This window comes from Cydia fagiglandana, chromosome 20 (assembly GCF_963556715.1).
Source record: "Cydia fagiglandana chromosome 20, ilCydFagi1.1, whole genome shotgun sequence".
Taxonomy (NCBI): Eukaryota; Metazoa; Arthropoda; class Insecta; order Lepidoptera; family Tortricidae; genus Cydia; species Cydia fagiglandana.
This window is the reverse complement of record NC_085951.1, coordinates 1,074,912-1,089,410: the sequence shown is the minus strand read 5'-3', so window position 1 is coordinate 1,089,410 and position 14,499 is coordinate 1,074,912. Positions and strand designations below refer to the sequence as shown.

Genomic DNA, 14,499 nt, shown 5'->3' with positions numbered 1-14,499 from the left:
GTTGATAAACTTTCTTACAATGTGTCACTTCGCAAAAATATTTCATAGAAGCCTTTTGATACTTTTATTCTTATCGTGGCAGGATTTTATCGTTCAGGATCGTTTTATCCAAGAGAAATGTCATTTTTTTGACATTATAAATTTAAAACAGTGTCTGTCAGGATAAAGTATATAAAAGCAGCCATTAGGTTCAATTTAAATGTACCTAGGTAAAGTACTTTACGAAAAAAAAAAACTTTTTTTATATAAAATACAGATTCTGCGAAAGAGAAACCAAAACGTATGCATCATTTCTCTTTAATCTTTACAATTGTAGTATTGGCGCAATGACTATAATGTTGTATACAATAAAATGTAGTGTAGACACTAGCTAAAACATAAGAAAACGCTGCTATAGCTAAACGCTTAACCTGGCAAGATTTCATAAGCAACAAATCATTTGGACCAACCATTTCAAAATATACTTTGGTACAGAAATTTGAAACTGATGGCACCTCATAAGATAAGGCATGACTATGACTATATTTATATACAATAAGTATTATTACGCACCATATACAGGGTGTTTGGTACATCGTTTGCCAAATTTAAACGGCAGATAGGTTGAGTCATTTGCTATCTTCTCAGGCCTAGAAATTTTTTATTTGGTGCAAAACATTTTTTTCACTTCTATGACAGTTTTTCGTAAATTTCAAATTTTTCCTTGCGTAGTAGTAAAAAAAACCATGGCCATTTTTGTTTTTCTAGGCATGAGTAGATAGCAAATGACTCAACCTATCTGCCGTTTTAATTTGGCAAACGATGTACCAAACACCCTATTTATTTAACACGTTCATTGCCACCCAGCCGAACAAGACGTTCGCGCCAGGCCACAACAATTTCGTCATATAAAGCAGTAGTACCACGATGTCGACTATCGGGTCGTCCGGCCTAAGGGGTACCGCGAAAACCAAAATTCGAAAATTGCGGGGATCTTTCTCTTTTACCCCAATGAACGCGTAATTAGAGTGACAGAGAAAAATGCCCGCAATTTGCGAACTTCGATTTTCGCGGTTATAGGCCAGGGAACGAAATAATAAAACACCCGATATTCGGGTTTTCGGCACTGAATATGTTAATGCCAGTCCATGCAATTTAAGCCCAATCAATTAGGAATTTTACCTTAGGGTAGGTTTCTTATTAGTAATAAAGCAATATATTCCAAAACAAAAGTTAATATGACTATTCATTGATCAAGCAGAAGAAAATGCTTGTTGGTTTTCACTATTATTTTCTTTAAATAAGCCGTAGAGTAAATTTGGACTTGCGGAAACCATATAGGGCCACTTGCACCATTCACTAACCCGGGGTTAACCGGTTAAACCTGGAGTTACCGTGGTTACCAGTACAATTTGACACTGGGTTAACGGTTTAACTGGTAAGCCCCGGGTTAGTGGGATGGTGCAAATGGCGCTTAACACCGTGCGTTTGTGAAATGTCTTTTACAATAATATCAGAAGCTCGAACGTAACTAATACTTACACGCGCCTAATCACTAGAATTCGTTCAGTGGTACTGTCGTGCGAGAAAAACAATAAACAGTACAATCAGCGACAAAAATTATCTCAAGCCCACCAATAGATACGCCCCAATGAAAACGTCAGATTCTTTTGTCTATGTACAGTCGCCATCAGATATATAGGAGCGGCCAAGGTGTTCACAATATCTGAACATGCACTCTATCGCCTTGACAATAGAGGCGTGTTCAGATATTTGTGAACACCTTGGCCGCTCCTATATATCTGATGGCGACTGTACCTACTCTACGTCATAGACAAGGTGGTTATTTCAACCAGATATGATATGAAAGTTGAAGACACTTTCTTATATTTCTGCTGCTAATTATACATATTTGTTAAGTTTTCCCTTGGACGACAGAACGACATTGTGCCCTAAGCCGTATAAATAACTAACGTACTGTCTTAACAGAAGTATCTGTACGTTTTATTAAAAGTGAGCGTAAATTGGAACAGAGCAGATGAGAAGAGCCAAAAAAAAAATGATTCCTATCAAGAACTTGAATTTTAAAATATATATTTTTCAGTAAGAAAGATTTTTTATCTAATTACAAAGAGGGGGAAATGGGGCTGAAAGTATATTTCTACCCAGACGAAACCACGGGCAGAGTTTAGATTAAATACAAATATAAATACAGATATTTCTGTTAAGAATACATAATTGAGCCCCTCTTGCCAAAAAAGCTCCTATTAAAAACAATATTAATATAATAATAACTCTATGACATAAACTTAAACCGCCGATAACATATTTAATATAAACATTACATATACTTACATGCGTGTTTTATAAGGTATCGGGTATTTATTGTATCTATATTTATGGCTATTTACAACTATTTAGAAAAGCATAAAAGAGCAGTGAAGATTACAATTTTATTTGAAAGAATGCTATACAATAGATGCTTACGTAAAATTGTTATTGTATGGTGGAAAACAAGCATACGAAGCGGACACCATAGCATAGGACGCTTGCAACTCCAATGTTGCCACATGCGTGTTGCCATACCTTTGTAAGTATATCAGAATTTGCTACATCAAGAGCAATTAGCAGAATATTTATTTTTTGACATAAATATAGATACAAGGACACCACCATAACTAACCTACACATAATCGATTAAAAAATATATCAATGAGTAAATATAGCACATCACATTATTATATTACATCACATCAGTCTCCATTACTATTAAAAAAATAACCGGGCGCGGGCCCGTGCGAATATTATACTTTATCACATAAATAAAATCTAAATTACATCACTTTTGGTACAGCTATTCTATAGCGAAATGGCTCAACTTTATTGAAACTTTTTGCAGCCGACTATGATTTCTCATGGCCCTATTCAACATGACAATGGTTATCTGACATTTGACAATTTTCCGTACAAACAGCAACACTCCTGTATATCGGCGGACCTTATTACAAAAGGCGTAAGGTCCACCGATGTACAGTTAACAGTGTGGACGATGGCACATTCTTGGGTCTTATAGGGACCGGAATTACCTAATGATTTGATCTAAGTATAAAGGTAAATTGCCAAATCTTTAATTTCGTCTCCAAGCGATCATACTCTTGATCAAAAGTTTATAGATCATTTTAGTAACAATTTTATTAATTGTCATCTGACACTTTTAATTCTTCATGTATATTTCTGACTCGCTTAGAAACGATTTGTATTTATTAGGTCGATGAGCGAGTTTAGATGAATTATCATTGTCAGATGACAAATGTCACATTGGTGACATATTTGCAAAATACATAGTTACATTACACCTTTTAGGGCTGCAAAAAGCTTAATAAAGTATATTTTTGACTTAGCTGTTCCCTTAAACTCAGCGAAATCTTTTTTTGGTATAAATTGAAGCTTTGTACCAAGCGGAAATAATATTAAAATACTAACGAGCCTTCGAACGACGAAGGAATGTATCAACTTTAGACAACAAGCCAGCTTTAACAAAAACTGCGGCGAATACAACAGAATCTATAACAATTTTGAGAGAGACTATACATAAATTAAATTTCATTTGTACTTCCAGCATAGAAGTGTAAGTCTAAACACCAGGCGCCTATTTGTCTAGCTTGACAATTGTCAGCTGACAACAAGTTTCTCTTCATTTCTGGGTCGGTAAGTGACAACGGTTGGACCAGCAATGTACGGTGAATTGTCATTGTCAGGCGACAATCGTGCAATTTTGACAATATAATAAATTGTGTCATAGACAATAAAATATTGTTTAGGATATTTTTTACAATATACATTTATTTTAATGAATAAGCAGATTATGTTAGATACTTTTTAGTGTAAATTGATGTATAAGTCCCTCTACATTCCTGTAATAACCCAAGGTTAAATCTAACCTTTAAAAAAGTTACAATTAATAAAACCAGAAATATTTTCCATCAAGGAAATTACATACATGATCAACATAATAACTATAAAATGCTGCCTGACAAAGTAGAGTATAAAAATATGAATATGTTCTTTCCAAAAATATCTAACTACTACCAATTGGTATAGTCCATATTTTTATACTCTACTATTCGAAATGTCTTTAAAATTAGATCAGAATCATAAATAATATTAATAAATATTTCACCAAAAATTCCTTAGGCACTGTACAGCAAGATATATTTCTATATCTTTGAAATATATCCTAATTTAACATACATTTTATTAGGAACATGACGTTTATTCCTTTTGATATTATATTTACCATTTGACAGTTCAGCTATACCATACCCAAAAGCGAAAGCGATGTTATTTTTGGGTCTTTTTTGTTCTATAAAGTGTCACGAAATTATACAGTTTGAGTATTATTTATTTATTTGTATTGTATGAGTTAGATTTTTATAAAGCGGACCAAACTGTCAAAAGGTGTAGATTATATTTATTATATTGATTAGATAATAGTTGTGTTTCACTTGAATTCACTAGATCAAGAGTGCATTTAGTTCTCAACGCTAAGTTGCTTTATATTATTGTAGATGGCAGTGGCAGTCAGTTCATAAACAGCTTATATTATTTTATAACAAGTGTGCCCTTTGCATATAAATCTAAAGTACTGCACATGCAGTATTAAAATACTAATGTTTACCCAGGTACTGGCAGTTATATATATGAAAGTTACTCTTAATATTCCAAGTCCCTATATGACGTCACTGTAAAATTGACGTAGGGAAAGGCTTTGAGGCTTAATAACAGGATACATTTTAACAATTTGAACTGCCTATAAATATCGAGCTGCAAAAAAAATTACCATTCACTTTTGCAATTAGGTGTACCTTGTCATAGTGACAATATGAAAGTCACTAGAGACCTCATACTATTGCCACTGTGACAAGGTACAAAATGGGTCGGAATTTTTTTTTTTTTTATTGTACATGAGCTATTGATGAACTCACCGCGCCACCGGCACACCGCACAGTTTACGCTATAACGCACATCTTCCGCAGGTCGCTCTCGTCTGGGTCTAGAGTCTCTGAGTCTTTGATGACGGGCTCTTTGCCTTTGATGTCGGGTAGGTACCTGCAAAACAAGCACTCTGTTAAAACAGTGTTATTAATAATCACACTTTCAAATACATTATTTATTAATTTTATTCTTAACCGTATGGTTAAATTCTGAAGTAAATTTTTCAATTCACTTTTATGTTTAATCTACATACTTACCTATGTTTCCCCAGTGTTCCAAGATGTATTGGTCCGATTTGGGAATTTCTTTTATATTTTTAAAGGATTGGACCCATTCTCATAATGTCAGGCTATCCTAATCCCTATGGATTGTAGTCTCGAGGGAACTATTAGTGAAATGATTGTGAATAATAATACCTCTCGTAGTCCAGCCCCTGGCGCTCGTAGAACAGCAGGTAGGCGCTGGCGGGGTCGATGGGCGGGCTGGACCCGAGCTCGCGGAACATGGAGTCGTTGTAGCAGAGCCACGTGCCGCTCGGGTTGAGTGTAGGACTGTGTGCATACCTCTCGTAGTCCAGCCCCTGGCGCTCGTAGAACAGCAGGTAGGCGCTGGCGGGGTCGATGGGCGGGCTGGACCCGAGCTCGCGGAACATGGAGTCGTTGTAGCAGAGCCACGTGCCGCTCGGGTTGAGTGTAGGCCTGTGTGCATACCTCTCGTAGTCCAGCCCCTGGCGCTCGTAGAACAGCAGGTAGGCGCTGGCGGGGTCGATGGGCGGGCTGGGCCCGAGCTCGCGGCACATGGAGTCGTTGTAGCAGAGCCACGTGCCGCTCGGGTTGAGTGTAGGGCTGTGTGCATACCTCTCGTAGTCCAGCCCCTGGCGCTCGTAGAACAGCAGGTAGGCGCTGGCGGGGTCGATGGGCGGGCTGGACCCGAGCTCGCGGAACATGGAGTCGTTGTAGCAGAGCCACGTGCCGCTCGGGTTGAGTGTAGGCCTGTGTGCATACCTCTCGTAGTCCAGCCCCTGGCGCTCGTAGAACAGCAGGTAGGCGCTGGCGGGGTCGATGGGCGGGCTGGGCCCGAGCTCGCGGCACATGGAGTCGTTGTAGCAGAGCCACGTGCCGCTCGGGTTGAGTGTAGGGCTGTGTGCATACCTCTCGTAGTCCAGCCCCTGGCGCTCGTAGAACAGCAGGTAGGCGCTGGCGGGGTCGATGGGCGGGCTGGACCCGAGCTCGCGGAACATGGAGTCGTTGTAGCAGAGCCACGTGCCGCTCGGGTTGAGTGTAGGCCTGTGTGCATACCTCTCGTAGTCCAGCCCCTGGCGCTCGTAGAACAGCAGGTAGGCGCTGGCGGGGTCGATGGGCGGGCTGGGCCCGAGCTCGCGGCACATGGAGTCGTTGTAGCAGAGCCACGTGCCGCTCGGGTTGCGCGCGTACGCCACGTAGTGCCCGCCGCTCATCTGCCCCGAGTGGGACTGTCGACAAAATAAATAATTAGTTCAGTTCTATAAAACTTAGGGTATATGTCACGCCACGGGAATCTCACGATTTGCTGTGAGATTAGTGCGCGTGTGATCAATGCCTTTGAATATTGGGCAGACGCTGACAGTAAGGCTATAGTGTGTCAAGCTATTTCCGTCAGTAGAAAAGAGCAGCAAATTAAAAAAATGTAGGCGCGAAGAGTAATCATCGATACATTAAAATTGGTGGCCCATGAGGGGAACTAATCCTTCTCTCTCCTATACTGCCTTCTCCAACAATGATGAACAGTAATAATACTCACCACGACGGCATAGAGCCGGTACTTGAGCTGGAAAGGGTCCTGGTGCTCGGAGAGATGGTGCTGGTGGTAGTCCACCAGGTTGTCGTCGGTGACGGGGGTGGCTAGCAAACTTGTGGACTCCAATCGCTCCCGCCGTCGGACTTCGCAGGACTCTCTTCGCTTGTTGATTTTCACTCTAAACAAGAAATTATTACTTACATGTGGCTTTTCATCTCAGAAGAATCCTTATGCTTCAAGTGCGGACACTATTGTGCTATTTTATTTTCTGAAGGTCCAACAGAAATTCTGATAGAAAGAACCCTTCTCTGATAGAAAGCTACAAATGAATGACTGCTGCCGATCGTATTGTATTATCTTTTACCACTTTAGAATTTTAAGTTATGTACATCATCCAATTTCTCAAAGACGCCTGAATCAACATGGATTTTTTTTGTTAGAAAGTATACAGAATCTGACGATAGAAGAGACAACGAGGAAACTCTTCAAATATTATTAATAAATAAATTATACCAGTATTTTTATAGTAACCCTTGATAAAATCTCCCGGATTAAATCATTTGATGAAGTGGAACTTTTATGGCATTATAATTATAAACTGTTTTATTAAAAGTTATTGGTAAATAAAGTTTTGTTAAATCTTGCCTGAGTTTAGGTGGGTCTTTGCTTTTGACTGTGGGCGTGGCGGGCTCCGCCTCCTCCACTTCACTTTCAGTCTCGCTCTCGCTTTCCGAGATGGCGTCTTCCACGTCCACGAACATTGACGATCTCCGCCTGAACACATATTATAATAGGGAATATTACTCGAAACTCTGCGTAGGGGGCGCTACTACCACAATCCATCACAATATGGGGGTCTACCGCGAAACAAGAAAATAGAAATTTCGTTACCTAACCTTTTTACCACTCTTGTATATTCGACTGATAAAGAGGCAGATAACTAAATTTAGATTTCTCGTTTCCCAGTAGGCTCTTTTTTTTTATGAAATAGGAGGCAAACGAGCAGACGGATCACCTGGTGGTAAGCGATTACCGCCGCCCATGGACACCCGCAACACCAGAAGAGTTGCAACAAACAAACCGCCTTGATGCATCAATGTCATATTTTATTATCTTTGAAAACTTGTCAAAAACAGTTTACGGCACAGTATGTGCAAAAAGAATAGATAGTATAGAGGGGTCCTGTCATTGTCAATTTTGTAGTCACGGTACATTTACTGCCATCTATCGACACACGATTAAAACTTAAAATAAAATTGAAAATGTATAAAATAATCAAAATATGTTTACGGATAAATGATTCTTAATTTTTATTGTTCCCTACTGACCCATGTTCTTTCACTGATATGTGTTAAAATTGTCAAATACCAAACGGTGTCGTTAACGCCATCTAGCCGAGAATAGTAAAAAGGTAATGGCGCCATCTATTCGAGAACGACTTTTCCTTGGCCGTCCGACGCACGTTTTTTTCTTAGACTTTATTTATCTTATACGGAGTTATATATATCTCTGGTATGTGTAAGTTACTCTATGGGTTTACTAGCTAGCTTAGTGCTGCACTCAGGCGGCAGAACATCGCAGTACTACTAGTACAAATCTAGAACTACTACTAGACTAGACACTATAATCAGTACAGAACCAGAAACAGAGAGAAATAGGACATTCTCAAATGAGAACGTAGATTTTGACGGACGGTCAAGACAGCGTGAAAGTGGATACCTGTAGATGTTATTAATCTCCATATGCCTGGCTATAGTTTCTTGTGGTACTGAGGCGAGGTATGGCGATGGATCGAAGTCCTGGAAGGGGAAGTTGACCACCTTCTGTGACTTGATCCATTTGTTGTTCACGTACTGGAATCGCTTCAAGTGTACAATCTGAAAAAATAACACTGGTATTACGGTCTACAATTATAGTTTGATTAACATCCAAATGTATGGCATCCTCGATGACACACACTAATTAGCACATAAATCGGCTCCTTACACCATTAGGAGAATTAGACTATTTACTAATACTAACTCACCTAGTTTAATTATTTATTTATTTATTGATAATAATGTTTACATAACATTACAGTTAAACCAATGCGTCACGAAACTTAGACTAAAAACAATAACACTTATAACAGCAACAATTAATTATTTTGACAAGAATAATAGCACATTACATTAGCAGAGACATAGACAAATTATATTATAGTTATGTGCAAAGTGTAATGTGCTATGGTATTCTGGTTTGTGGCAAAGCAGCTGACTGTTGGCGTTGTTCATAAACTCGTCACTGGCCGATTAGCTATTAATCGTTTGTCTTTATCTCTCATTTTGACTTATGTGTTTGTAAGAAAGGGATAAAACATAGTTTAACTATAGTTCGTTTTTTTTAGCATTAGAAATAAGGTAAACAATCTTGATGTGTCTTTTAATTGAAAAACACATTTTAAAAATAAGTTAAGGCAAATATGTAACGATTATGAATCTAATACGATCATTTATATTCTTCTGCTTTCATAAGTAATAGTTACTGATTTATAAAAAGCGTTTTTCAATTAAAAGACATGTTAAGATCACTTACTTTCTTTCAAGTTCTTTGCAATGCTAAAAAAACGAACTATAAATCCAGCCCGTAAAGTTTTATGAATAAGGGGGGTATTCACGAGTGAACTTAGTGATGGGCCAAATCGAAAAATTTTCAAACCGAATAAGTCGACTCCGATTTAAACCCAAATCGGTTTGCAAACCGATTTGGCCAAGTCGATTTAACTTCTCCTTTTTAAGTATCAGTAGTTCAAACCGCTCCGTAGTCTTTGAGTTGAGGAAATTGAATTGTCAATTTTACGCTTTGTTCGATCCGATCGACAGCAAATATTTTGACTTAAGTTTTGTAATATTTTTTTAGTTTTGTTGCGCGGTAAATCACAATTTTATAATTTCTAAAGCTAAAACGGGAAAGCACTATACGAGCAAGCAGGAAAGAGCGTGCGGTCTCGTGCGATTTCGTGTCATTGCCGCAAATCGTTGAGTTAGCAAATCGACGCGGCGCAAAACTGCCAAACCGATCCAAGTATACCGCCAAATCAATCGCTTTAAGCCCATGCGAAATTGAACCTTACAACATAAACAATAAGTTTCATTTTACTTTACCTGTAGATACCAAGTTTCGACTCGACTCAATAATGGCGGCAATGTGCATGTCAACATTTTTCTTCGTGGTTTGAAATCGATTTGCATACATTTTAATCCTCAATATGTCAAATGAAAGTGACGCATCAACAAATATGAAAGGATGCGTTTAGAGTGGGTGAACGTATCTTAGGTCGATTTACGGAACACTCACGTCGATTTAGTCGACTTCAGACCTAAATCGGTTTGAACCGATTTGTGAAGTCGAATCGTAACATCGCTAAGTGAACTCACCAGTATAGGAGGCAGCCGCCATATCTGCAGCACTTTAGTGGCGGGTTGGGCTGCCCTACATCGCGCACAGTGGTAGCGCTGTTCTAAGCGTTCGTGTGACGTGAAGGCACGGAGACAGGAGGCTAGGTCCACAGGTCGGGCCGCTAAAGCGCTGCTTTCGGACACTGATGGGTGGATCACCCATGCCTACGATACAAGTGAAAAATTAACTTCATTACCATTTAGTCATTTGGTGTGTAGTCGAAATTGTGAATGAAAATGAAAATACCGTTATAGCTCTCGGAATGTTAGGATTGAAAAAATTATGCAAAATATCTTTCTTGCGATTTTTTTGGATTACAATGACAAGTTCTGCATCTTTAATAGAAGATATACCTTTTCTCTCGTAGACTGGTACCGCAGGTGTAGTGCGGTGGGGTCCCAGTCGATGGCGAGTTGTGCGCCGCGTCGGCCGCGTAGCTGACGCAGCAGGCTGAAGTCCAACCGAGTAAGCGAACCTTCACACGATTCCTATATAAAACAGTCGCGTTATAAAGATACACATACATACATACATACATATATTTCCCGGACGGCTAGGCAGTCACTATCACGGATTTCCACTTGCTACGATCCTGACATCCATCTTTTGTTATAAAGATACTGACAAATAACCATTTAAATTTGAAACAGTATCATTAAATGCTGTAAAACTTTACTAAGAAAAAACATTTTGTTCTCCATGGGGGAGAACATGGGTTTGAAGGTCTTTGATGACTTTTCGGCGGTCGAAGGCTTTTGTTTGTCAATACTATTGTGCCTCACATTATGCACTTTATTTTGATGGTACGGTTTTTTAGTCGCGGAATAAACAATTTCAGGATTTATCACTCGTTTTTCTAACACCTTCACGGCAGTAGGAGGTCGAAAGACCACATGCTATTCCGAGTTACACTAATCGCCGTAGCGATAGTGTTAAGACCATTTAAACGAAGTGCGACTGCGCCGTGACCGTCCGGATTACAAGAATCGTCGGATTAGCGAGGCTCTACCGTAGATTATATTACCTGATCTTCCCCAACTCTTGCGGTGTTCTGCCGTAGCTTGGCTCTAGCGATGGGGGAGCTGGTGTCAGGGGTGTCCGCGTCGATGTGGGGCTGTTGTGCGCACCGTTGTGGACACGCATTGTTTCCTACAAACATATTTGTTTATTATTATTTTTGTATGTGGGCTTTTTTGAGTGTCACCTATTGAGGCACCCCCTTTAAGTTCATTACTAATGACCGTTGAATCTAGAAAATTTCATGTTGTTTGGGCCGTAATTTTCTGTATCTCATATAGCTGCAATAAACAAAAAGACGTAACTACACTTGGTGCTTTTATCAAAATTACTTTTTGTGATCAATCACCAAATTTTGAAAAGTTTTCTGTTGGTTTTCATACTCATAGTGAGTTCAAGAGTTAATGCATGATTGACCAAAAAGCTTTAAGCGAGATATTTCGCTTTTAATATCGTGCGTTTAAGGTATTAACAATGTTCATAATCACTCATTCGTTTATTAACCGTTTTTGTTACAATTGGTACCCACTACTGTATGTAGCATTATGCATAATCACTAACCTCAACTCTCCTGCCTACCTTGCCGTATACTTACCTATAAGTAGTATGTAACATTTAAAATATAACTCAGTCGGCCAGGACTTCTATTTCAAAAATTTAAATTGGACTCTGTTACAAGACTAATTTGAAAATTTCTTTGAAAATCGTTTTATAGCACTAAACCTACGCCTAATTTCAAATTGCGGTTGTATTAAAATACACGCTATAGAAAATGCAGTATTTTACACATAGGCATCTCTGGTTCAATATGGAGACTGCAGTCTGGTACAGTATCTACTTATTACCTGATATATTTAATATAACTGCATGTAGTTTGTTCTTATTCCTGTCAATTGACCCTGCTCTGAGGTAACAAATAGCCATAATTATGTGAAAACAGGTTGTGTTCCTACAGATGGGTTGGGTTCAGAGCTCAACGAGGGTGCGGAGTGTAAGGATCGGAAACGCGCATGTAACTCCTTTGGAGTTGCACGCGTACATAGGCTACGGAGCTTACCATCAGGCAGGCCGTATGCTTGTTTACCACCGACGTAGAATTTAATATTTTAAATAATAACAAAAGGGCACACGCAAAAGAACTTTATTAAATACTTAAAATTTAAAATACGACACATTGTAAAATATGAAAGGAAGTTATTTGTTACATCAAAATGTTACCTTTTATATGCTGCATTTAGTTAAATTACCTATACATCTCACAATTTCAATAGCGAATGAAACGCATAATGAATTGATGAAATTACACACAAAGTAAAAAAAAAGCCCAATTGTATGTCTATGATGAGCTTCTTAACCCTTTGACCACCGAACACGTCAACTGTCGGACGCGGCTACAGCCTAATGTAATGTCAACCTTAGGTACCAACTCACACGGATCGGCATGGCGTTCAAAGAGTTAAATCGCACTTTCAAATTTTTTTTAAAAATGGAAACCATTAAACATTTTATCGATCTGCGCTTTAGTATAATCAGCGAAAGCGTCGATGTCATAAATCGCGCCGCCCGCTGGCTGCCCAGCGTTCCTCTTATTTATTTCTATCAGAGTTTCATAAAATGCCCTGTAGTGTATCCACTTGTCGTACGAACACTTGTAGTGCCTGTGGTATTTCTTGATGAATTCTTCGAACAGTTTTGGAGCTTTGCTTAAATCGATGTCTTCTGTACCGTTAGGATTCTTTTTGGCCGCGACAATTGTCACTAGTAATAAGAGGTAAAATGTTTTCATGGTGAAAGATCAGGGTGGTATGCGGTGAATTCTTTTATACAGTAATTTTATTTGGTCAACTAATCTCATTATGGTTTTTCCAATTAGAAATGGTTGAAAATAAATATTAATCAGTATTACAAGTACCGTGAAAAACTTGAATGGAAAAATAGGGCCAAGTGTATGTTATGTTGTCAAAAAATGTGGTATTTAATAGGATAGGTAATTATATTTCTCTTTTTTAGCATTAGAAAAAAAGGTAAACAATCTTGACGTGTCTTTTTATTGGAAAACACTTGTATTCATTTTAGAGTAAGTACTTAATCTGCCTATTTCTACGTAAGGATGTTAATTCAAAGAAGGGATGCAATTTATAATTTTAAGATGTTTATTTCCTTAGTTGAGAACAACCAAAGTCACAAAGCATTGTTCAGAAACACGTTATACTTTCAAACTTTTAACTCAAAGTTTTAGCTGGATTATAACCATGTAGTTGTTCCTGCTCTGCTTCGGTATAGTCGGAAAACGAGCCGATCTCAAAACGGCCACCGCCAGCGGGCACTTCTGCATTCCATCTATTAATATCCACCAGGTTTTTATAAAAAGCTTGATAATGAATCCACTTGTCGAATGGACATTTATAATGCCTGTTGTATTTCTTGATGAAATCTTCGAACAGTTGTAAGGAGTTGTTCAGATCGATGACTTCAGTGCCGTTGGGGTTGTATCTTTTAGCGGCCAGCACCACGGTCACGACCAATAACAGGAGGTAAACTGGTTTCATTGTGGAAAGTCAGCGTAGTATGAGGAGACTACTTATATAGGACGTTTTTAATTATAGTAAACATTCCGTTTATAATTTTTACGATGTGATTTGAAACGGTGTTCGACTAATATTTAATCTTTATAATATAAATCTTAGATGTAATAAGTTGGCTAAGTTGAAGCAGCAAGCAACAGGATTGGGTTGCCTTGTGGCCTGAATCGGCTTTAATGATCCGATTACTTAGTGAAACCTTGCGCCAATAAGAGCGGGAGCGCTTTCAGCTTTCCGATGCGTACGCATGCTTTCAGCTTTCCGATGCGTACTCATCTTCATACTAACGAGCGATTTCTCATATATAAAATGCGGCTCGATGCTGACAGACGTTATTCCACCCTTAAGGTCCACCGATGTACAGATAACAGATAAGAGCAAAGAGAATAGATAGTATAGAGGGCTATTGCCAAAGTAAATTTTGTAGTCACGGTACATTTACTGCCATCTATCGATACACGATTAAAACTTCAAATAAAATTGAAAATGTATAAATTAATCAAAATATGTTTACGGATAAATGATTTTTAATTTTTATTGTTCCATACTGACCCATGTTTTTTCACTGATATGTGTTAAAATTGTTAAATATCAAACGGTGTCGTCAACGCCATCTAGCCGAGAATATGCCAAAGATAATTGCGCCATCTATTCGAGAATGACTTTTTCTTGATTTCCGAGGCACGTTTTTTTCTTAGACTTTATTTATCTT

The 14,499-nt window shown here is 38.6% G+C and overlaps 2 protein-coding genes across 2 annotated transcripts in view; both read right to left on the bottom strand.

Moving 5' to 3' along the window:
* Nucleotides 1-5,521: 5,521 nt before the first annotated feature.
* The window catches only part of LOC134674842 (ubiquitin carboxyl-terminal hydrolase 32), a gene marked incomplete at its 3' end in the record, with an annotated part of 64,990 nt that continues 56,012 nt past the window's right edge, over nucleotides 5,522-14,499 (bottom strand). The window contains 7 exon segments of the mRNA XM_063532996.1: nucleotides 5,522-6,445; nucleotides 6,754-6,928; nucleotides 7,396-7,524; nucleotides 8,470-8,627; nucleotides 10,167-10,352; nucleotides 10,542-10,676; nucleotides 11,213-11,337. Coding sequence (XP_063389066.1) covers nucleotides 5,522-6,445; nucleotides 6,754-6,928; nucleotides 7,396-7,524; nucleotides 8,470-8,627; nucleotides 10,167-10,352; nucleotides 10,542-10,676; nucleotides 11,213-11,337 — 1,832 coding nt within the window.
* On the bottom strand, nucleotides 13,413-13,781 carry LOC134674385 (uncharacterized). The gene has a single exon (XM_063532454.1). The coding sequence runs from the start codon at nucleotides 13,752-13,754 to the stop codon at nucleotides 13,428-13,430; it is 327 nt and encodes a 108-aa protein (XP_063388524.1). The 5' UTR covers nucleotides 13,755-13,781; the 3' UTR covers nucleotides 13,413-13,427.